The sequence below is a fragment of the Rhinopithecus bieti genome, unplaced genomic scaffold (assembly GCF_001698545.2).
Source record: "Rhinopithecus bieti isolate Rb0 unplaced genomic scaffold, ASM169854v2 scaffold_46101, whole genome shotgun sequence".
NCBI lineage: Eukaryota > Metazoa > Chordata > Mammalia > Primates > Cercopithecidae > Rhinopithecus > Rhinopithecus bieti.
Window position 1 is genome coordinate 548,161 of NW_016819049.1, and position 25,378 is coordinate 573,538.

Consider the following 25,378-nt stretch of genomic DNA (forward strand, 5'->3'; position numbering starts at 1 on the left):
ACTTATTGACAGCAGAACTTTGGTATTAAGCTACTGAGAGCCAGATGCTCAAGCTTATGCATTTGGGTGGGGACATGTTGTCTTGCACTGGCTCTCAAAGAACCTCTGAGGAGCCTCAGTGTTCCACAGAACCTGCTTTCACAACACTATTTTAGGTTATTAAATATTATTTCTCTTTACCTCTTTTTTTGATAAAGGTATTTTTAGGAGACAAATTATTTTGGTTTCATTTTTACATTTCTTTTCTGATTACAAAGATAATACAAGTTCATTTTTAAAACAAATTCAGACATTACAAAATATGAATTGTAGAAAGTGCTTTTCCGCATAATCTAAAGAGAGAATAAACTTTTATCATAATTTTACCCCAAGAGTTTATTACTATTAACAGTTTAGATTATATTCTTACAGATTTTTTTTCGTTTTTTTTTTTTTTTTTTTTGAGACAGAGTCTTGTCATCCAGGCTGGAGTGCAATGGTGGGATCTCGGCTCACTGCAACCTCCACCTCCCAGATTCAAACAATTCTCCTGCCTCAGCCTACCGAGTAGCTGAGATTACAGGTGCCCACCACCTTACCCGGCTAATTTTTGTATTTTTAGTAGAGACGGGGTTTCACCATGTTAGCCAGGCTGGTCTAGAACTCCTGACCTCAGGTGACCCACTTGCCTTGGCCTCCCAAAGTGGTGGGATTACAAGCGTGAGCCACCACGCCCGTCCCCCAGATATTTTCTATGTACATGTAAAACATTTTTTAAGCAAAAACCAAAATCAAACTATATATTTTGTAATTTGTTTTTTTTCCTACTTTAATAGATCTTAAACATCTTTTCATGTCCTGGCCTTCATGTTGATAGAGCTTTTATTTTAATTATAATATTACAAAAAGATATCCTTGAATTCTTAAGAATTAAAATAATTTCTTTTATAGCAGTAAATTTCATGTTCTCTCTCCTTTTTTTTTTTTTTTTTTTTTTTGAGTGCAGTGGCACCATCTTGGCTCGCTACAAGCTCCGCCTCCCGGGTTCATACCATTCTCCTGCCTCAATCTCCCAAGTAGCTGGGACTACAGGCGCCCGCCACCACACCCGGCTAATTTTTTTTATTTTTAGTAGAGACGGGGTTTCACTGTGTTAGCCAAGATGGTCTCGATCTCCTGACCTCGTGATCCGCCCGCCTCAGCCTCCTGAAGTGCTGGGATTACAGGCGTGAACCACCGCACCGCGTCCGGTCAATGTTCTCTCTTTTTGGTCTAATAAAGGAATTCAGTCATTGTTATTTTAGTTTGCTGGGCAGCCTGGTGTAATAGTCTTAGAGGTTACCAAGCCCAATCAGCAGAGACTCTCTTTACACTAGATTGCATTCTCTGGATTCTCTTACTTTGTTTCTTTCAACTAGCCTTCTTTTCTATTTATATTTCATTTCCAGTATCACATTTATAGCCAGTAAGAGATCTCATAGATCTTAGAGCTAAAGATAAAACAATGTAATGTTTGTAGCCATGGAAGAACCTGTTCACAGAGTTACGAAACCTGTATCCAACGTTCTCTCTATGACCAGGCTAAATGGGTTCCCTTTTGCTTTCTGCTATTCCCTTTAGATAATAACATCATTCATTTAATAAAAATGGGTTAAGTGCTGGTTGCTATGCTGCATGTGGTGTCTATATATAAGGTGGATAAACTAAAGCCTGTACCCTCACGGAACTCAGTTTCTAGTGTGTTTGGAGCAGGCACTGAGGCTGTGTCTCCAGGCGAAGGAAGCATGGCCTCCCACATTGGCATAGGAATGGGAGAAGGCAATGCCAGTTATAACAGCAGTGGTCTCGTGTGTCCTTCCCCTGTCAGACATAACCAACTTCCTTATCCACCCCAGATAAGAGATCTTATCCATTATTGGAAACCACATTACATTGTGGCTCTGAGAAAACAAGTGGTAGGGTTTAAAAATCTCTGAAGCTGAAGACTTGTTTTAGACAGAAAAGTAGATGAAGCCAGAAGACTTATGATAGAGCCTCCACATCACCTCCCTTTGTGTCCTTGTCCTCTCCAGTGCTCTAAAATGGGACTAACACCTGTTGGTGATGAGATAAGGTATTTAATGTTTATTAGACTGTGCCTGATGGAGTTCTCAGGAATTATGTCCACCCCACTGCACACCCTGCAACAAAGACTTCTATGTGTGTCGTCAAGGCGGAGCTACTGAAAAATATCCAAGGTTCTGTGGGGAAAAAAATTGCCACATTACCATAAATATTTTTCATAGGAATCTGCACAGTATCTTCTAAAGAGGAGTACTTGCAAGATAATAATATTATCCGATGTATTATCTTCAAATTTCTGTTTTCCCTGTTTAGTAAACCCGTGCTGATGCCTCCCGTTACCCCAGTTTAATACTGGTGCTATAGTAAGGAAAATAGATCCAAGTGACCAAACCATGGGTTTTGCTTTGCGTTCAATCCCAATCTGGATGAACAAAATTATTTGGACATTTATTTGCATCTGCCTAACTTTGATTTTTCATGCAGACAAATATATAAAGTGTACTTGATTAACTTCATTCTAGGTTTGTGCAGAGTTTTTGGATTCTTTTATGATACCAAAAAGAACAGGAGTTGCAAATTCTGATAACCGTGGGTTCGAAGAGGAGATGTAAGCGAGTGAAACAGGCTAGGAGTAAACAACTGGATTTTTTATTTATTTTTCCACTTTCAGTGGGAACATGAGTATAAGAGATATCCCATGTTTATTCTTAATTCCCCTTTAAAATAATAAGTAAGACAAGCGTGATAATAATTGACAATAGAAAATGGAAGAAACTGTGGCAAACTGCACAGTAATATGCTTCATCTCAAGGAAGCAGCTGCTGCTTGGCAATAACAAACTTTTATCACATGGAGACTTTTTCAAGAAAAGCCTGAAATCCAGATGTTTTTAAAAGTTGCCTAGTTGTTAAAATACTGGTAACTGTTTAAACACCATATAGGCAGAAAATAACATCTGCAAGACAACTTCGAGTCTGCGTAATGGTTTATAATCTCAGAGACCAAACTTTAGGTGCATCAAAGAGATATCCATGAATTCTTTTTTGTTTTCTAATCCAATGTTTTTTTTTTAAATTGAGGTGAAATCACATAAAATTAATCATTTTAGAGTAACAGTTCAGTAGCATTTAGTATATTCACAGTATTGTGCAACCACCACTTCTATTAAGTTCTACAACATTTTCATTACCCCAAAATAAAACCCAGTATCCATTAAGCAGTTACTTAACTTTTGCCCTCCACCCTGCCGCTGGCAATCACCAATCTGCTTTCTGTCTCCATAGATTTACCTGTTCTGGATATTTCATATACATAGAATCATACAATATGTGATATCTTATGTCTGGCTGCTTTCACTTAGCGTGTTTTTGAGAGTCATCCATATGGTAATACGCATCAGTGCCCTGTTCTGTTTTAAATGGCTGAATAATATTCCATGACATGTATATACCACAATTTGTTTATTCATTCTTCTGTTGATAGACCTAGGAAATCATAAGACATTGGTTGGTTCCACTTTTTGGCTATTGTGAATAGTACTGCTGTGAACATTCATGTGCAAGCATTTGAATGACTACTTGTTTTCAGTTCTTTGGGGTATATACCTAGGAGTAGAAATTGCTAGGTCATACAGTAATTCTGCTCAGCTATTTGAAGAACTGCCAAACTGTTTTCCACGGCAGCTGAGTCATTTTTCATTCCCAACAGCGGTACATGAGCGTTCCATTTTCTCCACATCCTTACCACACCTATTACTTTCCTTTTTTTTTTTCATTTATAGCCATTTCAGTGGGTGCAAAGTAGTGTTGATGTGCATTTCCCTAATGACTAATGATGGTAAGCATCTTTTCATGTGCTTCTTGGCCATTTGTACATCAATGAAAAAAGGTCTATTCAAATCCTTGGCCAATTTTTAAATTGGGTTGTTTTTCTGTTGTTGAGTTGTAAGAGTTCTTTATATAATCTGGATACTAGACCCTTACCAGATACATGATTTGCAAATATTTTCTCCTGTTCCGTAGTTTGCCTTTTTGCTCTCTTGATACAGTCCTTTGATACACTGCTGATTTTTGTCTTGATCTTGTACCCTACAACTTTGCTGAATTTGTTTATTAGCTCTAGTATTTGTTTTATGGATTCTTTGAGTTTTTTTCTGTGTAGGATCATGTCATCTGCAAATAGAGATTTACATCTTCCTTTCCAATTTGGGTGTCTTTTATTTCTTTTTCTTGCCTAATTGCTCTGAGCTAAACTTCCAGTACAATATCAAATAGCAATGGTGAAAGCAAACATTCTTGTCTTGTCGCTGATCTCAAGTGGAAAGTTTTCACCATTGAGTATGATGTTAGCTGTGTTTTCATAAATGTTTTTTCTAAAGTCAAGGAAATTCCCTTTTATTCCAAGCTTTCTGAGTGTTTTTATGAACAGATACTTGAATTTTTTAAATAAAAAATGTATGTGTATAAGGTATACAATATGATGGTTTGATGTACGTAGTAATATGATTAATATAATCAAGCTAAATAATATATCTATCTCCTCACATAGTTAACCTTTTTTGTGTGTGTAGTTGGGTGCTACATTTTGACAAATGCTTTTTCTACACCAATTGAGATGTCATGGTTTTTCTTCCCCTTTGGTTCTGTTAACGTGGTATATTATATTGATTTTCTTACATGGAACCACCCTTCCATTCTTGGGATAAATCTGGCTTTGTCATGGTGTATCATCATTTTAATATGCTCTTGAATTCAGTTTACTGGTATTTTATTGAGGAACTTTGTTGTTGTTGAGGGTTTTTGCATCTATATTCATAAGGGATATTGGTCTGTAATTTTCTATTCTTTTTGTTTTTGCTTTTTTGGAGGCAGGGTCTCGCTCTGTTACCCAGCCTGGAGTATAGTGGTACAATTGCTGCTCACTGAAGCCTCAACCTCCCAGGCTCAAGTGATCCTCCCATTTCAGCCTCCCAAGTAGCTAGGACTACAGGCATGCACCACCATCTCTGGCTAATTTTTTTACATTTTTTTGTAGAGATGGGGTCTCACTTTCTTGCCCAGGCTGGTCTTGAACTCCCAGGCTCAAGTGATCACCCAACCTTGGCTTCGCAAAGTGTTGGAATTGTAGGCATGAGCCACCAAGCCTGGCCTAGAATTTAATTTTTTTTTTCTTTTGAGACAGGGCAGGATCTTGCTCTGTCACCCAGGCTGGAGTATAGTGGCACGATTTTGGCTCAAGTGATCCTCCCACCTCAGCCTCCCAAGTAGCTGGGACTACAGTTGTGCACCACCATGCCTGGCCATGCCTGGCTAATCTTATAATAGGTAGTATAATATATATTTTTTTTTTTTTTTTAATTTTTTTTTTTTTTTTTTTTCTTGGAGACCAGGTTTTGTCGTGTTGCTCAGGCTGGTCTTGAACCCCTGAGCTCAAGCTATCCTCCTGCCTTGGCCTCCCAAAGTGCTGGGATTACAGGTGTGATTCACTGCACCCAGCCCATTTTCTGTTCTTTGGTGTCTTTAGCTTTGGTATCAGAGTAGTGCTGTCCTCATAGAATGATTTAAGAGTGTATTTTCTGGAATTTGAGACAGATCGGTGCTAATTCTTTAAATGTTTGGTAGAATTCACTGATAAAACCATCTGATCTGTACTTTTTCTTTTTGGGGGAGAATTTGATTACTGTTTCAATCTCTAGTTGTTACAGGTCTATTGAGATTTTCTGTATCTTGAGTCAGTTTTGGTAATGTGTGTGTTTTTAGGAATTTTCCATTGCACCTATGTTGTCTAGTTTGTTGGTGTACAGTTTCTCAGTATATTCTCCTATAATCCTTTTCAATTCTGTGAGATGTAATGTCCTCAGTCTCATTTTTGGTTTTAGTTATTTATATCTACTTTTTTTCTTAGTCTAAACCAGAGGTTTGTCAATTTTGTTATTCTTTTTGAAGAATCACCTTTTGGTTTTGTTGATTCTGTTGTTCTTCTCTATTTCATTTATCTTCATCGTAGTCTTTATTTTCTTTCTTTTTTTTTTTTTTTTTGGCTTTGAATTTAGTTCTTTTTCTGTTTCTTAAGTTGTAAAGTTAGGTTATTGATTTGAGCTCTTTCTTCTTTTTTAATATAGACTGTTAGCAGCTATAAGTTTCCCTCTGAGTACTGCTTTCACAGCATCACATAAGTTTTGGTATGTTGTGGCCTTGTTTTCATTTCTCTCAAAGTATTTTCTAATTTCCCTAGTGATTTCTTCTTGTACCCATTGCTTGTTTAACAATGTATTATTTAATTTCCACACACTTGTGAGTTTTCCAGTTTTCTGTTGTCATTAATTTCTAGCTTCTTTCCATTGTGGTTGGTGAAGATAGTTTCTGTGATTCTAGTCTTTCTAAATTTATTAATATTTGTTTTGTGGCCTAACATATAATCTGTCCTGGAGAATGTTTCATGTACACTTGATAAAAATAGGCATGCTGCTCTTGTGGAGTGGAGTATTCTTCATATGCCTGACAAGTCTAATTGGTGTATAGTGTTGTTCAAGTTCCCTGTGTCCATTTTAATCTCTGCGCAAATTTTATCCATTACTTCAAGTGGGATATTGAAGTCTCCATTTATTATTGTAGAACTGCTTATTCCTGTCCTCAATTCTTTCAATATTTTCTTCCTTTGTTTTGGGGCTCTGTTGTTTGGTACATATATGATTATAACTGTTATATCATCTTTTTGAATCGACCCTTTTGTCAGTATATTATATAATGAGCTTCTTGGTCTCTTGTAACAGTTGTTGACTTTAAGCCACTTTTGTCTGATAGTCCTATAGCCATTCATTATAAACATCCTTTCACTTTCAACCTTTTTGTGTCTCTTTCTCTAAAATGAGTCTCTCTTACAGCATATAGTTAGATCATGTGTTTTGTTCATTCTGCCAGTCTGTCTTTTAATTGGTGAGTTTAATCCAGTTACATTTAAGTGATTACTGATAAGGAAGGACTTAACGCCATTTTGCTATTTGTTTTCTGTATATCTTATGTTTTTTATTCTTCATTTCCTCTAATACTGCCTTTCGGTTTGATTTTTTTTCCTAGTGTGTCATTTTCATGCTTTCCTCATTTCTGTTTCTGTATATAATTATTTTCTTAGTGGTTACCATGGGGATTACAGTTCACATTCATACATTTTTAACAATCTAGTTTGAATTAACCCCAGCTTAGATTTTTAAAACCCTGCTTGTATGGTTTCAGTAGAAGCCCCAATCTCAGCATCATGCAGTATATCCATGTAATGAACCTGCGCTGTACCCTCAAATCTAAAATATAAATAAATAAATAATAAAAGCTTTGCCAATGACAATAAAGGAAAAAGAAACTCTGCTCCTATACAGTTCTGCCCCCACTTTATGTTGTTACTGTCACAAATTTTATCTTATACACTGTGTGCCCACTAGTACAGATATATAATTACTTTGTGCATTTGTCTTTTAAGTCATATAGGAAAAAAAAGAGAAGTTAAAAATAAAAAAAATAATAACACTGGCTTTTATATTTATTCATCTAGTTAGTTTTATTGGAGTTCTTATTTCTTTATATGGCTTCAAGTTACTGTCTAGTGTCCTTTCATTTCAGCCTGAAGGGACTCCCGTTAACATCTCTTTTAGAACTAGTATACTAGTAGTGAATGTCCTCTGCTTTTGTTTCTCTGGGAGTGTCTTAATTTCTCCATTTTTGAAGAATGGTTTTACAGGATATAGAATTCTTGGTTGATAGGGGTTTTTTTGCTCAGCATTTTAAATGTATTAACCCATTTCCTTCTGGTCTGCAACTTAGTTGGATGGTTCTGGCTGATAGTCCCTCACAAGTTTGCAGTCAAACTAGTTGGCTAGAGCTGCAGTAATTTTAAGACTGTGCTACAGCTTAATAATCCACGTCTGAGCTCATCACATGGTTGTTGGCAGACCTCACTTCTTCACTGGCTATTGGCTGGAGGTTCCATTTGTCACACCTGGGCCTCTCTGTAATGCTGCTCACAACGTGGCAGCTGGTTTCCCCCAGAGCAAGAGATCCATAAATGAAAGACACCCTCCACTACCACCAATGTCTTGATTGTTTTATTTGTATTTCTGTTTTTGGATACTTTTGGTATTATTTATATAACACTGAGATAATTGTACTTTTTCTTGCATGAGAGAAAGAAATTTGAACCATGGGTAATTTTTTAGTGGAGAGGAATTGATTTGCCCTTCCTTAAAAGCATTGCTGCTAATTGCTTTACTCAGCCTTAGAAATGTAAGAGACTCCGAGAGACTTCACATAGCCTTGGAATGGAACAGCACACCCTTAGAGTTGACCTTCTTTTCTCCCTCCTCCATCATACTTCTGTCCTTCCTATTCAAAGAGACATGAAAATAAGCTTTCTGGGCACTCAGGACTTTTAAAATGTCACTGTAAACTACTTTCCCATTGGTGGTTTGTTTTACGGAGGAAATGTGTCCTTTTTGATTAAAAAGTGTGTATGTGGTGTGTGTGTGTGTGTGTGTGTGTGTGTGTGTGTGTGATGGAGAGAGAGAGAAAGACCTGAGTGATTGTCCCTTAGATCATACTCTTCACTCAGAAGACCAATCAGCTCTTCACTGTACACCTGCTCTGCGTGAAGTACCATAACAGGCGCAAAGGGGTGCAAAAACAAGAGGTGCATAAAACAGTTCCCATTCTTACATAGCTTTTAGTATAAAGGGGGAAATATGAGAGAACACCAGTGGGGAAAAAATGCAAAGCAGCCTTTGTGCCCCAGAGCACTGGTTGCCACAGTATTGATAAGGCAGATGCTTACGCTTTCCTTATGTAATCATATAAAAGCAGAAGAAAAATATGGAAGTGACCAGGAAAGAAAATGAAAGATCTTTGTGTTTGTATTAGTTATTCAGATCTAGTAAAATATTTCCAGCATAATGATTTTTGAGAGCTTTAGATGTCTTGTTTGTAGGACCAAAGTCTCGTGTAGCCCCTGCCCATCAATAACCAGTTTTGTTCTCACTTACTTAATTATTGTTGCCATATGAAAGGAGCATTACTTCCACATTTTTTCTAATTTTGAAAAAGTAAATTAGTTTTATATTTCCTGTTTTAAAATTATTTGAGTATTTACAGAGAGCTTCATAAAATGAATTAGCCATTGGTCATGGTAAGAATAGTAATGCGGCCGGGCGCAGTGGCTCATGCCTGTAATCCCAGCACTTTGGGAGTCCGAGGCGAGTGGATCTTGAGGTCAGGAGTTCAAGACCAGCCTGGCCAACGTGGTGAAACCCCGTCTCTACTGAAAATACAGGAAAACAAGTAGCCAGGCGTGGTGGCACGTGCCTGTAATCCCAGCTACTCTGGAGGCTGAGGCAGAGAATTGCTTAAACCTGGAGGGGCGGAGGTTGCAGTGAGCCGAGATCGCACCACTGCACTCCAGCCTGGGCGACAGAGTGAGACTCTGTCTCAAAAAAATAAAAAATAAAACAGAATAGTAGTGCAAGCCCAGTCTACCAGTATGCTGGCTACCTTTAGTGTTTGAAGATGGTAATCAACTGGTGTTTCTTCTGCTTGAATAGACGCTTCTGGAAGAAGAGCCTTGGAAAAATTAGGAAGTCAGCCTCTCGCAAGATGGCCCACTCTTAGCAATTGCATCTCTCCTCTGATGGATTATATAGACAGATTTTTAATATTCCATGTAAGGGTAGTTCTGCAATCTCTCTGAGATTATGGCTGGAAGTGTTCCGAAATAGAAGACTATGTATGTAAGATGTTTTCAACATCATTCTGATCTTAAGCAGATTGTGGGCTGGAGCTTGACCTATAATATAAAAACAGTGGGTGGCTCATGTCTGTAATCCCAGCACTTTGGGAGGCTGAGGTGGGCGGATCACCTGAGGTTGGGAGTTCAAGACCAGCCTGACCAACATGGTGAAACCCCGTCTCTACTAAAAATACAAAAATTAGCCGGGTGTGGTTGCGGGTGCCTGTAATCCCAGGTACTAGGGAGGTTGAGGCAGGAGAATTGCTTGAACCCAGGAGGCGGAGGTTGCAGTGAACTGAGTGCCATTGCACTCCAGCCTGGGCAATGAGAGCAAAACTCCTTCTCAAAACAACAACAGCAGCAAAAAAACCAGCAGGCTTGCTTCTGGGAAGCTACCCCCACATCCTAAAATACATGGAAATCAGAAAGGACAACCTGTACCATATTTTTATACTTAGGAATTAAACCATATTTTTCTTTTCATATACCTTATTTAGAGTTGTATTTATAGATTCATATTTAGCCATGCAATATAATAACTTCAACTGGGGCTTTACATTTTAGTTGCCCCTCCCCCCATGAAATCTGTAGTATTAACTTTTTTATTAATATGTTCCACATTTGAATATGTTGTCTTCTTTCTTCTTGACTGCTACTATTAAACTTCTGATTGCTTCACCCTTTTAATAAAAAACAAATTCTGAATTTTAATTTAATTTTTCTTTCCTAGACAGTTAAATCTCACACAGAAACAGATGAGAAACAAGCAGAGAGCCGCACCGTCACCCCACCTGCTGCACCCAAACCAAAACGGGAGGAGAACCCTCAGGTAGGCCTGTGTTTCCAAAGGCAGGTCGCAGTCTATGGTGTATGGTTTATTCTTATGTACCAGGAGGGGCATCTGCTTTCTGAATGATGAAATGAACTTGATGTTCATTTTCTAATGCACTTTTGTTATTCAGCAATGTTATTGCCAAGTCAGATTGGTCTAGAGTGGAATTCTTAGACTGTAGTCTTGAGGGTCCATGCACTTGTACATAGGCATTTTGATTGTATCAAAGGAAAAGTTTTTTAAAACATGATTCTTCATATGCATGTTACAAATTCGAAATGTTAAAATGAACGATGATTTTCCCAGCTGTCCCATTGCGTTCCTAATCATTACTGTGTTGTGTCTGTCTCAGCCAACATTTATAAGATACCCAGTTCACTCAGCTAATGTGTATTTGTATTATCAATTGCAGTTATTAAATGTGCGTTTTTGTTATAACCATTGTATTACATTAGAACACCAAACCCAAAATGAATTAGCTCAAAAGTAATCCATTGAAGCATAAAAGTAGGGATGAAAATAGTAACATCTATACCACAATTTAGGATACAATTGTAAACATAAATAGCAAAGAAGACTCTGATAAAAATATAGAATGTGAATCTGTATGTCCTTAGACAAGCAGATTTTTTCAGTTTGATGCTTTTGCATAAGCAGCTATAAACAGAAAATGTAGACAGGTAATATGATGATGAATATCTGACAGTTAGATTTCATTTGACCAGTAATTCACTTGCCTCTATCCTTAGTGCATTCTTCTTAATGAAACCATGTGAAATAGTGGCATAAAGTCATCAAAGCTTCATGCCATTTTTTTAAAGTAGTGATTTATTGGGCCAGTTCAGGTTTCCTAAAACAAGTACAAAATATAATTCTTTCTGATATGAAATGAATGAATTTTAATTTTATCTTTAAAAAGAGGGCCAAAACTTGAGCCAAAAAGAAGTACTAGTCACAGAAATTGCTGAGGAACTTGTGAAATCATCCACAGAATTAATGACAAGTATTATGCTCTGAGGAGGAAAAATTGAGCAAAATTTCCCTATCAAAGGAAACCGAAGGATCCAACCTGGGCAAACATAGTGAGACCTTGTCTCTGCAAAAAATAAACAAAAGTAACCAGGTGTGGTAGCGCATGTCTATAGTCCCAGCTACTCAGGAGGCTGAGGTGGGAGGATCACTTGAGCCCGGGAGGTCTAGGCTGCAGCGAGCTGAGATGGTGCCACTGCGCTCCAGCCTAGGTGATGGAGCGAGACCCAGTGTGGGCAAGCAGGTACCATCATGTGTAGTAGCAGATAGTTCACCTTCTAGTTGGACAGAATCACTACCATAAACAGAGTAAATTAGCTCTTGGCATATGTGGGATACATATATGAGGTAAAAGTTCTTGGCAGCTTTTTATTCTATCATCAAAAATTTAGGCTGGGCACGGTGGCTCATGCCTGTAATCCCAGCACTTTGTGAGGCTGAGGTGGGTGGATCATCTGAGGTCAGGAGTTCAAAACCAGCCTGACCAACATGGCGAAACCCTGTCTCTACTAAAAATACAAAAATTAGCTGGACGCAGTGGCGTGTGCCTATAGTCCCAAGTACTCGGGAGGCTGAGGCTGGAGAATTGCTTGAACCCAGGAAGCAGAGGTTGCAGTGAGCCGAGATCGTGCCACGGCACTCCAGCCTGGGTGACAGAGTGAGACTCCGTCTCAAAAAAAAAAAAAGAAAAAAAATTTATTCTACAAGAGAGGAATTTTTTTCTCAATTATTTTGTGAACTTGATCTAAACTGGCAAAGATGATTTGGGTGTGAGTGGCCAAGAAGGGTGCTGTTACTTGCTTAAAAGAGGGTGCATCTGAATATCAGTCCACACACTGCTTCATCAAAAGAGCAACAGTTAGGGGAAAGCCTCTTGATCTTGATTATATTTCTAAGGAATAGTGAAAATTAGGAATGTAGTCAGTTGGCAACCACAAAGTGTATGTCACTTCAACATACAGTTTAGAAAACAGGAAAGTCCAAGACTGCTTTTTCTTACCGGACTAATCTGGCTGTCAAGGGGATAGGTGCCCATCTAAGTTTTTGAAATAAGAAATAATATAAAAACATTTCTTCAGGACTCTGAAGTTACCAGTAAAGGACATTTCTGTGTTCTCAAGTGGCTTGGTGAAGAAGTTTATTTTCAAATAGACTGACTCTATCACTTCAGGCCAAAGTAGCATAATGTCGAAGATAAGATGTCAGGACTTTTAAAGATCAAATTGTGGTATAAATAACTCTACAGGAGTATGTCTTTTACAATTGAAGATGTTCTTTATTCATCAGAGAAAGAAATTGATAATGTATTATTTGGCATATTTAGAAACTGCATGCAGTAGTACAACAGAAAATGAAGACACACTTTTCAGACCACATGCAAGCAAAGAAAATAATAGAAATCAATTTGTTTCCCTCTCCGGCTTGAAGAGTCTTAACATTCCATCTTCGGGGCCCAGTATTTTCACCAGCTTAGTTTCTGATGGAGTCCTAAGAGTGGTCTTCAAAGAGAAATTGCTCCATAATTTTAGGTTCACGTGTGATTGAAAATCATAGTATTCAGCAGAAACACCTGCTGTCGTTCCTGAAAATCATTTAGCTGTGAGTTAGCATTGTCCTAAAAATCATTTAGCTGTGAGTTAGCATTGTCCTAAAAATCATTTAGCTGTGAGTTAGCATTGTGGCAGTATAAATGTGAGAAACTGGGACCCAGTCGTGATAAGCAAAACACTCAGAATTTGGAGCTTGTTAAATGGGAGGCTCTGCGTGTTTTGTGAGTATGAAATCCTCTTTTTTTTAAGAGGATTTTTCTGTGGGGCGGGGAACTCGGATCACACAAGATGCTGATTTCTGTCATTGAGAAAGAAGATGTAGGCCCCAGTCCTTCTCTTTTGGCCCTGTTAGACCAGAGAGCCTCTAGAGCAAACTTTCTAACCTGTGGCCCATGGGCCACATGTGGCCCAGGATGGCTTTGAATGTGGCCCCACCAAAATTCGTAAACTTCCTTAAAACACTGAAGTTTTTTTGCGATTTTTTGTTTAAATTTCATCAGCTATCATTAGTGTTAGTGTATTTTATGTGTGGCTTCAGACAATTCTTTTTCTTCCAATGTGGCCCACATTGAAGGAAGCCAAGATTTTGGACACCCTTGCTGTAGAGGATCTCCATGGCTCCTTAGAGAATGTCTGCTCTTGTGCATTCATATGTGACCCGCCCATTGGGCTGGCTTTCCCTAATATCCTACTAGGAACTGTCAGTTGGCTTTGTGAGAACCCAGACTGAAGTATATTCTTCTTTTGTTTCTCTGGCACAGAAACTTGCCTTCATGGTGTCTCTAGGGTTGGTAACACATGACCATCTAGAAGGTAAGAGAAGATATTCTTGGCACTGCCTTTCTTTCTGGCCCACAGCTTTGTTCCTGAAAATGGTGTTTGATTGAATTCCTAGAATAGAAAATTGGAACACAAATAGAGTATGATTCAGCCAGTGTGGACTTTATTTCCTTTAGTGGGAAAATTGCCTTCCCTCTGTCTAATGTTCCTATCATTATCCAAACTACTGTCCTGGGAAAACCTCCCCAGTTGCCTAAATTAAGGTGACTTCTGTTCATTTAGGGGAACTCTTCTTTTTCTGAACAGCACAAAGTAGCAAGCGCTCTTCCAACAAGTCTATAATTTCTGGTCACTCCAGGTTATCAGAATGTTGAGAACAGTTACAAAGCTGTATCTGTCTTGATTATTTAATTCAAGAATGATGAACTTTGGTTATTCAGTTTAAGTCTTATGGATAAAGCTCATCCAGACCTGAATATACAGCAGTCTAAAAATCAGGACAGCTTGTTTACAAGGGTTGTCTGTTGTTAAACTCTCAACAGAGAACCACGTGTGGGACAGCGTGGTCTTGCAGGTGAGAGTAGATGGTCCTACACATTTGCTTCCAGTAGTGTGCTTGCCTTTGTTGAGGCTTCAGTGAGACAGAGACTTGTCCCTAATTCTGATTTCTTATGGGAAATCCAATAGATAAAACAATGAAGTTAAGTTTTGTAGGTTCTCCATGCCTCTCTTTTAATCGAAACTTTTTCTTCTCTCAAGAAATCCAAAGCAAGAGGCAAGAGCGAAAAAGAAGAACAACGGCAAATCCGGTCTACAGCGGAGCAGTCTTTGAGCCAGAGGTATTACTGGCCAGCACCTGGCCCTTCCCTCATGTTCCAGTTTTATTTATGAGCTGTTCGGTGCCTCCCCTCTGAAAACCTGCTGAAGAACAGCACCCTGATTGTACTTGGCCAGTTCTGTGAAGTGGTAGATTTTTTTTGACTTATCATTTTTATTAGTCACTGCTTACCCCTTAGGTTTTTTTCCCTAAGTTTCAGCAGATACACGCCTACCTTAAAATTTTAATTCATCCTGACTTCAATACAACTGTCATCGGCAACAGAGGCAGACTTCTCTGAGATTGTCTCTGAGAGCCAAGTACATACAATAAAACCCTTGAGCGTTGAGACCTTAGGATGATTAGCACTAACTAGTTGGCATGTTGACAGTCATGCCGTGCCTTATCTTTAGCTTATGCCAGTATTAGTAATAACCACACTATTCAACAGTCACCTTTCCTTCTTCAATCCTCAAAGCGTAAGAAGAGTGCAGTCACATACCTAAACAGCACAATGCACCCTGGGACCCGGAAGAGAGGTGAGGACCTTTTTATATCTCTCCCTTGCTGCTGTTGCTTTTGCTTTCTGTGTGTGTTTCTTCTCCTTCCCTCCTCCCATCATTATAGGACCTAACTCCTCTATCCTTTGAAAATAGTTTTGTTGTTCTCTGAGAATGGGAGAGAAAAGAGAATGAGATTTCTTATTAGAGTTCTGTATGCTGAATCAAAAGCTGACTTTACTAGGATTCTGGCAAAGCTGACTCAGGGGAATGGCTTAATGTAGCATTTCTGCCCCAAGCCTGCCAGGCCATCCATGAGTAGCACAGTGAACAGAACCCCATGTAAAAGGAAGCATTTGAGTGTCATTAAGCAGAACAGAGCACTGCCGTTGCCAAGGTGTTCCTAATAGTGTCTTGGTTGTCCTGCTGCTGGCAAGGCCAGAGTGTGACGCTGATTTTCTTGGAGCTGCAGACTTTCCAGGAAGGAAAGAGGTAGCCACACTTGAGAACTTAGAATCTTTGAAAAGAGGACATCTCCAACTAAGGAAGTAAAGGTCACTCTCAAAACAGGCTCCCTAAAGAACAGATTCCTAAAGAGCTCCAATCCCATATTTCAGACCTTCCCATGGACATTCCAGAATCTGACTTTTAGGCAGAGCAGAAAAAACAGCAGCAGGAGCAGCATCTCTCACCATACAGGTCTAAATAGGTCTTAACAGCTCAGGGTTTGAGCTCATAAACAAGGTACTGAAATTGTTCTTTGATGTCAGTAATACATCCCAAGCTCCTTTTCTCCACATGGTAATGTGTCCCTGAATTATAGTTCCAGGCTAGAAAGGTTGCAGAGTGAGTGGAGTAGCATACTAATTTTTGCATGTGCACACACAGTCTCAGAGCTATTGGAAGCTCAGGAGGTCATCCTGACCCTTTGTCTGCCTTAGGCAGGACTACACTATTACCATTCCCTCCCCACAAAAAAGATATCATAGCCACCCTTAGTAACCCATTCTAATGTTTCATCAGTCCTGTCCTTTGAGTACTCAAAAATATTTAGATGGGAAGCTGTAAGTCATGACTTTATATTGACTCCTGGGCCACAGTAACCAGTACTCTAAGTTATTTTTGTTTTGTTTTGTGTTTGGTGGTTTTTTTAGTGACCCCGATGCAGTTCTCAAAAAGGAGCCCCCCAGCCAGAGGCCACAATAATTGGCCTGATAGTGGGCAATATCTGCTAAGAGGACAGGGGTTAAATGAGCCAGAAAGACCTTGGCATCTCCTGCCAAGGTCAGAGGATAAAAGCCTGCATCCACAGTGCCTAGGATATGCCTTTTGTGGGTAAACAAGAGAGCATTCATCTTGTTCTTCCCCTTCCAGCAGCACTGAACTCCCTAGAAAAGACAAACCAGTGAGAACTGTCTTTGTACTGTAGGCATCACCAATTTAACACAGAGAGGTAATATTTTTGTAACATCTGACAGAATCATGACTCTTGTGCATAATCCTAATATAAATGACAACTGTTGGCAAAGTCATGATCCAACATACCATTTACCAGTGCTTATAGGCAATTTCGTACCTCTCTGTACCTTTTTTTTTCCCTTGGTATATTGGGCATATACATTTGATCACTCATAGCTTAGAAGCAATGACCTTGGCCCTTAGAAGACAAGGGCCCTGACTTAGATATGTGGTGAGGCAAGAGTGGCTGCCCTAGACTTTCTGTACCCGTGGGGCTCATTTAAGTTGCTTTGTAGCCTTGAGGTTTGAGTCAAAACGCTCTTATACAAATCAGATGTCTCAGGAGTGCTGATGCCAGGGCTGAGACTTTTAAACAGCTCCAATTTTTAGAGATGTAGTTCATCAGGATGTTTGTCATGTAAAATGGAGAGACAGCTGCCAGTCAACTGGGGAGGGTATCCAGGGACAGAAATACTTTAAAATTCATACTTAAAAATTCGTTGCTAAGCCTAGAGCATCTTTTAAGCTCTTAGGTTTCAAGCTCCTCCCAGAACATACCTCTCAATAGCTCTAACAGCAAGGGGTAAGAATAGTTAACTTGAATTTTGCCTGTCTCCACCCTCATAAAATGCAGACAGAAGAGAGAAGGAAAAGCAGAAATCCTAAATAAATCAGTTTGTGGGAACTGAGAATCATTAATAGTATTGTGAGAATGCTGATTGCAGAGAAACTTAGAGAACAGTATGCAAAAGATATGAAAAAATAAAGTAAACTCGGCCAGGTGGGGTGGCTCACATCCCAGCACTTTGGGAGGCCAAGATGGGCAGATCATGAGGTCAGGAGATCGAGACCATCCTAGCTAACACGATGAAACCCCATCCCTACTAAAAATACAAAAAATTAGCTGGGCATGTGCCTGTAGTCCCAGTTACTTGGGAGGCAGAGGCAGAAGAGTCACTTGAAGCCAGGAGGCAGAGGTTGCAGTGAGCCGAGATCTCGCCACAGCACTCTAGCCTGGGTTACAGAGCGAGACTCTGTCTCAAAAAAATAAAAAATAAAATAAAATAAAATAAACTCATTCCTGTCCCTGGCTCCCACTGAGTTCTGTTATCTTGGTTCTTGCACTAGAAACCTCAAATTGCAATAGTCCAGGAACTTCACCACAATCTGCCCAAGGTGAGGTCTTCCTATATAAGCCAGCACCTTCTGTCGTTCTCCAGAGCTCTCTTATCCTCCCTTCTCTTGAGAGTCATGTAGTTGTTTCTAATGACATTTAAATCTTTGCTTCTCTTCCTTCCTTTGGGACTGTTGAATTAACCTTCTGTCTGCTACCTCACTTCCTTTTCCATGCTAGCCAATGAGGAACACTGGCCAAAGGTATGTAAGATCATTTTCCCCCTCTCTTTCCCTCCCCCTTTTTCCCTTTTGTTCCCTTCTCTTGGTATATAGGTCGTCCTCCAAAATACAATGCAGTGCTGGGGTTTGGAGCCCTTACCCCAACATCCCCCCAATCCAGTCATCCTGACTCCCCTGAAAATGAAAAGACAGAGACCACATTCACTTTCCCTGCACCTGTTCAGCCTGTGTCCCTGCCCAGCCCCACCTCCACAGACGTAAGTAACTTGGGAAAAGCACACTGTCTTTCTGAGAGCTTAAATTGGGAAAAGCGTTATCATATGTTGTCTCCTTACCGACTTGCACCTTCTTGACTAACCCTGGAACAGCAATTAAACCCTATAGAATGCTTGTTATGCCATGTAAGGCAGCTTTCTTTTGAGTTTCCAGGCCTTCCATGTCCTTGAGAAACATGTTAAATATAACCTCATGGAACTCAGCCAGCCTTCAGAGTCTGCATTTGATCTACTGTGAATGAGTTCTCAGAAAACAGATGGGGCGGGGAGATCAGCTCATACAATTGAGAGGTGTGCAGGTTTCTGTGATCAGTGTTTTGGGAGTGGGGAAAAGTGAACAAGGCAAACGGTCCCCCAGCAGCCCTTGTTTGCTGCTTCAAATACAATTCTAGAAGTGGAAAGTTTTCTTTAGAGCAAATGTATTCAGCGGAGTTGATCAGAAACAGCTTCCTGAAAAACTGTCAAATACTTAGTACCCCTTCACCCACAAACTGCAGGAATGTGAACTAGTGCTCTGAATGTTTAAATGAACCTCAACAAAGCTCAGAATTCACTCAAACAGATACTGAGCGCTACTCTGCTGACCAAGTGCTGTTCTTGGGGCTGGGGACACAGCAAGGGAACAAAACCAACTCCCTGTCCTCAAGGAGCTCATCTGAAGAGGCAGATAATAAGAAAGTGAATATATAATATGTCAGGTAATGATAAGTGCTATGAAGAAAAATGGGGCTGGGCATGGTGGCTCACGCCTGTAATCCCAACACTTTCAGAGGCCGAGGCAGGCGGATCATCTGAAGTCAGGAGTTCAAGACCAGCCTGGCCAACATGGTGAAACCCCGTCTCTACAAAAACACAAAAATTAGCCAAGCATGGCGCGCTCCTGTAATCCCAGCTACTCAGGAGGCTGAGGCAGGAGAATCTCTGGAACCCAGGAGGCGGAGGTTGCAGTGAGCCGAGATTGCGCCACTGCACTCCAGCCTGGGTGACAAGAGTGAGACTCTATCTCTTAAAAAGAAAACAAAAATGGAGTGGATTAAGGGCATACAGCATACTGGCCAGAGGCTGATGTTTATGAAGAGCGGTGAAGCCTCTCTGATAGGAAGTGAAGGAGTGAACTATGGGAGGATCTGGGGAAAGAGCCTGCCAGGCAGAGGGAACAGTAGTTCAAGGCCCTGAGGTGGGAGTGTGCATGACATCTTGAAAGAAAAGCAAGAGGGCCGGGATAGCGGGGCAGAGCAAGCTGGCCAGGGTGGTGGGAAATGAGGCCTCAGAGGTGACCGGGCCAGTTGTGCAGGGCTTTGTGGCTTTCGTTCTCAGTAAAATGGGAGACCATTAGAGAGTTTTGGGCAGAGGAGTGACATAATTTTTCAATATTTATTTGGAAAATTTTCAAACCTACAGAAAAGTTACAATAATGGTACAAAGAACCAATGTATATCCTTCACATTGATTCACCAGTTGTTAACATTTTGCCACATATGCTTCTCACCTATCATACACACTTGTTTTGGGGGAACCAGATAACAAGAAGTTGCAGACTTCATGAATGTTCACCCTAAAATATTCCACTATATATCCCCTAAGAGCAAAAATACTGTCTTATGTAGCTACAGTGCTTTTATCAAATTGAGGAAATTTAACACTAATAAAATATTACTATAAAAAATATACAGTCCATATTCAGATTGCTCCATTTGTTGCTTACTTGCTTTTGTGACACTTTGTTTTTTCTGCTCCAGGGTCCAATTCAAGATTACTCTTGACATTTATTGTCATGATATTGTCTGTTTGGTAATCCTTTATTCTGGAAGCGTTTCTCATTCTTTGTCTTTCATAACATTGATGTTTTTAAAAAGATAGCCAGGCCGGGCGCGGTGGCTCAAGCCTGTAATCCCAGCACTTTGGGAGGCCGAGACGGGCGGATCACAAGGTCAGAAGATCGAGACCATCCTGGCTAACACAGTGAAACCCCGTTTCTACTAAAAAATGCAAAAAAACTAGCTGGGCAAGTTGGCGGGCGCCTGTAGTCCCAGCTACTCGGGAGGCTGCGACAGGAGAATGGCGTGAACCCGGGAGGCGGAGCTTGCAGTGAGCTGAGATCCGGCCACTGCACTCCAGCCTGGGCGACAGCGAGACTCCATCTCAAAAAAAAAAAAAAGATAGCCAGTTCCTCTGTAGAATGCGTCTCCGTTCGGATTGTGTGATTTTTTTTCTCAGCAGTAGATTCAGGGTATGCATTTTTGCAGGAGCGCTAATAAGTGACGATGGTGGGTCGTTACCAGGGCATCACAGCAGGAGGCACATGTTGTCAGTCTCTCCTGTTGATGATGTTAACTTGCGTCTCCTCAGATAGTTTTCTGTCAGATTTTTCTACCTGTAAATGTGCCTTTTTCCTGTGGTGGAGATAACTTTGAGTCTGTATAAAACTGTTCCCAACAAACTGTTACCTAATGTTTTAGCATCCTTTAATGATTCTTGCTTGCATTTATTATTTTTAAGGTGTACGCAAAATCAACTTGGATTTTAAAAAGGATCACTGTGTCTAAAATATGCAGAAGAAAAGGGCCTATAGGGAAAATAGGATGGAAGCAGGAAGACCAGTTAGGAGGCTGTTGCAATTGTCCAGGCAAAAGATGATGGGCAGGCACGGTGGCTCACACCTGTAAATCCCAGCACTTTGGGAGGCCAAGGTGGGCGACTGCTTGAACCCAGGAGTTCAAGACGAGCCTGGACAACATGGCAAGACCCCTGTCTCTACAAAACACTAAAAAATTAGCCAGGTGTGATGGCAATGTAGTGAAACCCTGTCTCTACTAAATATACAAAAATTAACCGGGCATACTGGTGTGCCCCTTTAGTCACAGCTGCTTGCAAGGCTGTGGTAGGAGGATCACTTGAGCATGGGAGGTTGAGGCTGCAGTGAGTCATGATTGCACCACTGCACTCTGGCCTGGGTGACAGAACAAGACCCTGTCTCAACAAAAAAGGAAATAAATATGATGATGATAGCTTGGCCTAATTTGATGGAAGAAGCAGAGATGGAGAAAAGTGATCATGTCTGCATATATTTTGAAGAGCCATCAGGATTGAATATGGGTTATGAGAAAAAGAATGGTTAAGGAGAAATCCAAAGTTTTTGGCCTAAATGACTAGAAAGATGAAGCTTCCATTTACTAAAGATTAAGAGGAGCAGATCTGAGGAGGGAAATAAAGAGTTTCACTTCACACATGTCTCAGTTATTTGGTGAATTGCAGAGCTTGTCACTGACCATCCTAAGATAAAATGTCCTTTGAACTTGAAGGTTCTCAGAACCTACTAATGGCACACCCCTCTCCAAGGAGCAGCAGAATGCCATATGAATATTCCGAGTTAAAATTTCAGAGGCAACAAAGAAAATGTTATCTTTGGAGGACTAGGGTCATAGAAGAATTCTGTTCTCTGACGGGTTTCCTTGTTTCCTTCCTTAGACGTCATTGGTGGTTACAGATTCATCATTCTCTAAAGATTCAGCATTTTGTCCAGCTTTCCCAGCTTTTGGCATTAATAATTGACACAAGTTTTCTAACTGTCCTGTTAATGAGTGGCAGGGTCTCTCTCAGAAATCTTGTTTGCTAGCGCCAAAGATTGTCCCAACTTCTTCTCAGTTGAAGTATTGCCAAAGGATCGCCAGCTCATTGGCCTCTTGGTAGAGCTCTCCCTCTAGGGTGGTACACAAATGCTAGGGGACAGATGATTTTGTAGTTCTGCATGTGAGTCTCTCTCCTAAACAATGTTGTTTTTGTTGTATTTTTTGGGCCAAATGGGATTATGGTTTTCTTAGAAAGATTGAACCCAAAGGATCCACTCATCAACTCACAGACTAAGAGCTTCTGCCAGGTTTTGTCTTAAAATTGAAACATATTTCTTTTCAGAAATCTAAAGGTAAAAGAAAGCTTTTCTAACAAACTCCCTAAGTTAAACTCAGCAGAACATATTTTTAAGATAATTGACTTCTCCTTTTACAGTATCCCAGTAGTGGCAGTGATTAAAATCAACACACAGGGCTATGTATGTTTGCTGCTGGGTAGTGTAAGTTCCAACAACATTAATTAAACAATAATACTTGAGAGGCAGGCATTTCTAGGGATCAATAACCATTTGAGGGACTTGGTGTAATACAGGACCTACCAGACACTAATCCTCTAGATGTACCTTGTTGCCACTATCATCATTTTTATGAGAAGGGAAGATACGTTAATATAATTATAAAAATTTTTTATCACTTAATGAAATTGCAGTTGATATTGCCATGGTGCTTCCTAAAAACACACCTCCTCAGCGCCTAGCCAAGCATCATGGGCCAGCTGTCTTTCAACTTACCTACCATCTGGTTTATAGTAATAATTTGGTCAGTCGTCAAAGCCTAAGCCTTTTGACCTGGCATGGTGCCTCCGTAGCACTTCCTCTGCTCTTTTTAGGCAAAGAACCGGTTCTGTATGGATAAAATGTTTTGGCATCTTATATTCATTTCTCTGGGCAGCAGTTCTCAAAGTGTAGTTTGGGAGTCCCTGAGACTCTTTCAGGGAGTCATAAAATCAAAACTATTTTCACAATGATACTAAACCTTCATTTGCCATTTTCATTCTCATTCTCTCAAGACAGAACAGTGGAGTTTACCTGATATTGCATGATGTGTGATGATGATGTCACTCTGGCAGCTAATGGAATGTGTACCTCTGTGTTTTGGAGTTTAAAAATATTTTGATATACTATGTTTGTAATTTTTCATGGTTCTGTAATTCAGAATTGAAAGTATTTACCAGCCTGGGTAATAAAGTGAGACCCCCATCTCTACAAAAAATTAAAAAATTAGCCAGGCATGGTGGTATGCGCTTGTAGTCCCAGCTACTGGGGAGGCTGAGGTGGGAGGATTACCTGAGCCTGGAAGGTCGAGGCTGCAGTGAGCCAAGATCACAGCACTGCACTCTAGCCTGGGTGACAAAGCCAGACCCTGTCTCAAAAAAAATTGTTTTTTAACTGTTATTACAGTAAATATTAATAGATATAACTCATATAAGAGCTCTCTGGGATCCTCAATAACTTTAAGAGTGAAAAGGGATCTTAACACCAAAAATTACAGGATATATAAACAAGATAGGAAGTTTCCTTTGGGAACTTAAATAAATTATTTAATTTTTATTTTCTGTCTTTCTGCCTTCTATTTCTTGATGTTCTCCTTGCTCAGAAGCAAAGGAAAGTGAACACCTCTTCGTTTATCCCAAGTGCCTCTGAATAAGATGCCCAGTTTGTCTCATTCACTCCATCACTGATAACTTTTTCACGTAAAACAGTCTCTAAAATCACACATTTTAAATAAACTTTCTAAAGACACAGACTCACCACTTAGGGATAAGTTTCAAGAAAGGCTGACCCTCTAGAGGAGAATAGCCCTCAGCCTGATTTTAATAATGAAGGAAGAAAATTGTAGTTGATCTAGGAGTGAAGCCTTACCTCTTTTGGTGCCTAGAAGTTAAACTATTAGGCTACATTCACATGTAATATTTTAGAACATATGTTAAGTATCTTTTTTACTGTCCAGGGGTCACATTTTACATTTTCCTACTAAGAAAAATTAAAAGCTGCCAGGTGCAGTGCCTCACGCCTGTAATCCCAGCACTTCGGGAGGCTGAGGTGGGCGCATCATGAGGTCAAGAGTTCGAGACCAGCCTGACCAACATGGTGAAACCCTGTCTCTACTAAAAATATAAAAGCCATGCGCGCTGGTGGGAGCCTGTAATCCCAGCTATTCAGGAGACTGAGGCAGGAGAATCGCTTGAACCCAGGAGGCGGAGGTTGCAGTGAGCCGAGATCGTGCCACTGCACTCCAGCCTGGTCAACACAGCAAGAGACTCTGTCTTAAAAAAAAAAAAAAAAAAGAAAAGAAAAAAATTAAAATCCATCCACACTATGATGTATCTTAAAACTTTTGTAGCCTCTTTTCTGGGCTGCCAGATACCCTAGTGGATTACAGAGCAAGTTTCCCTTAGAGTGAAATTGTAGGTCCATGACGATGTGTTCCTTCAGTGGTGGTGGTGGAGGGATTACATCATAGAAAGGAGGGGTTCACATTGCTCTCTATCATTGCTTCTTGTGCACAATTTCTGTATTAGACCCTCTGGCAGAATAGCCAGGAAATCCACAGCGGCACATTGGCTTGACTTGCTGGGTCACCTCTGGCACTTCCCTTCTGTCTTCCCTTCCCTGGTGTCCTTCTCAGTGGATTTAATCCCATCCAGAGAATGAGCTAGGGGTTGACTCACTGGAAAAGATCTCTTCGATAGCTCTTTTTTTTTTTTTTTTTTTTTTTTGGTTCTCCTCTTCCAATTTTGAGTAGATCTGCTTTATTCTGACGGTGCCTTCTGTTCAGAGACTCCAGCAGACTTACCTGGGTCCTATAACTATCACTGTGATGGGGGTGGTAGAGAGACAGGACTGGCACAACAGACTGGGGCTGCTCATCTTTTCCAGCTGGTGAAGTTTTTATAGGGATAAAGCTTCCCAGAATAGAATGGCCCATTGAACAGCAAACACAAAATACTGGTTTTAGGAGAACATTGTCAGCTGTTGCTTTGGCTTTTTAAATTCTTCATTTTGGAAAGAACTCGCATATGAATTTAATTTGTTTCTGACTTAATATTTTCCCCTTTGAACTTTCACTGTATTTTTTTCTTCTTGAGCAAGCAAGTTCAGGAAAACTCCAATTTTTGTCTGTCTTCTTTCCCAGTCCTTCTAAACTCCCCCCAAAATTGATAGGTGATGAGAATTGTTTGTATCATATTGTGAAACACTTTGATGAATGGACTTCCATGCCTATAAGATTTATGATACGTAGATTGTCCTCTACCAAAACATAATAAACTCTTAGGTATCGCCTATAATGTTAATTTTGGCCTAGGCGACTATAGACCTCTCCTGTAAACTCTTAATTTTAAGA

The 25,378-nt window shown here is 40.1% G+C and overlaps 1 protein-coding gene across 22 annotated transcripts in view; it reads left to right on the forward strand.

Annotated features, from left to right (window-relative positions):
- PHF21A (PHD finger protein 21A) overlaps positions 1 to 25,378 on the forward strand; it is a 211,263-nt gene that overhangs the window by 176,067 nt on the left and 9,818 nt on the right. For 19 of the 22 annotated variants that reach the window (XR_001882591.1, XM_017858142.1, XM_017858134.1 and 16 more), the window contains 5 exons: positions 10,538 to 10,636; positions 13,980 to 14,031; positions 14,758 to 14,837; positions 15,294 to 15,354; positions 18,223 to 18,386. Coding sequence is in view for 21 of the 22 variants with exons in the window: in XM_017858142.1 (XP_017713631.1) it covers positions 10,538 to 10,636; positions 13,980 to 14,031; positions 14,758 to 14,837; positions 15,294 to 15,354; positions 18,223 to 18,386 (456 nt within the window). In the remaining variant the exon portion in view is untranslated. Of the gene's footprint in view, positions 1 to 10,537; positions 10,637 to 13,979; positions 14,032 to 14,757; positions 14,838 to 15,293; positions 15,355 to 18,127; positions 18,151 to 18,222; positions 18,387 to 25,378 lie in introns of all 22 variants that reach the window. The other 3 variants (XM_017858146.1, XM_017858145.1, XM_017858143.1) reach the window with 1 other exon arrangement.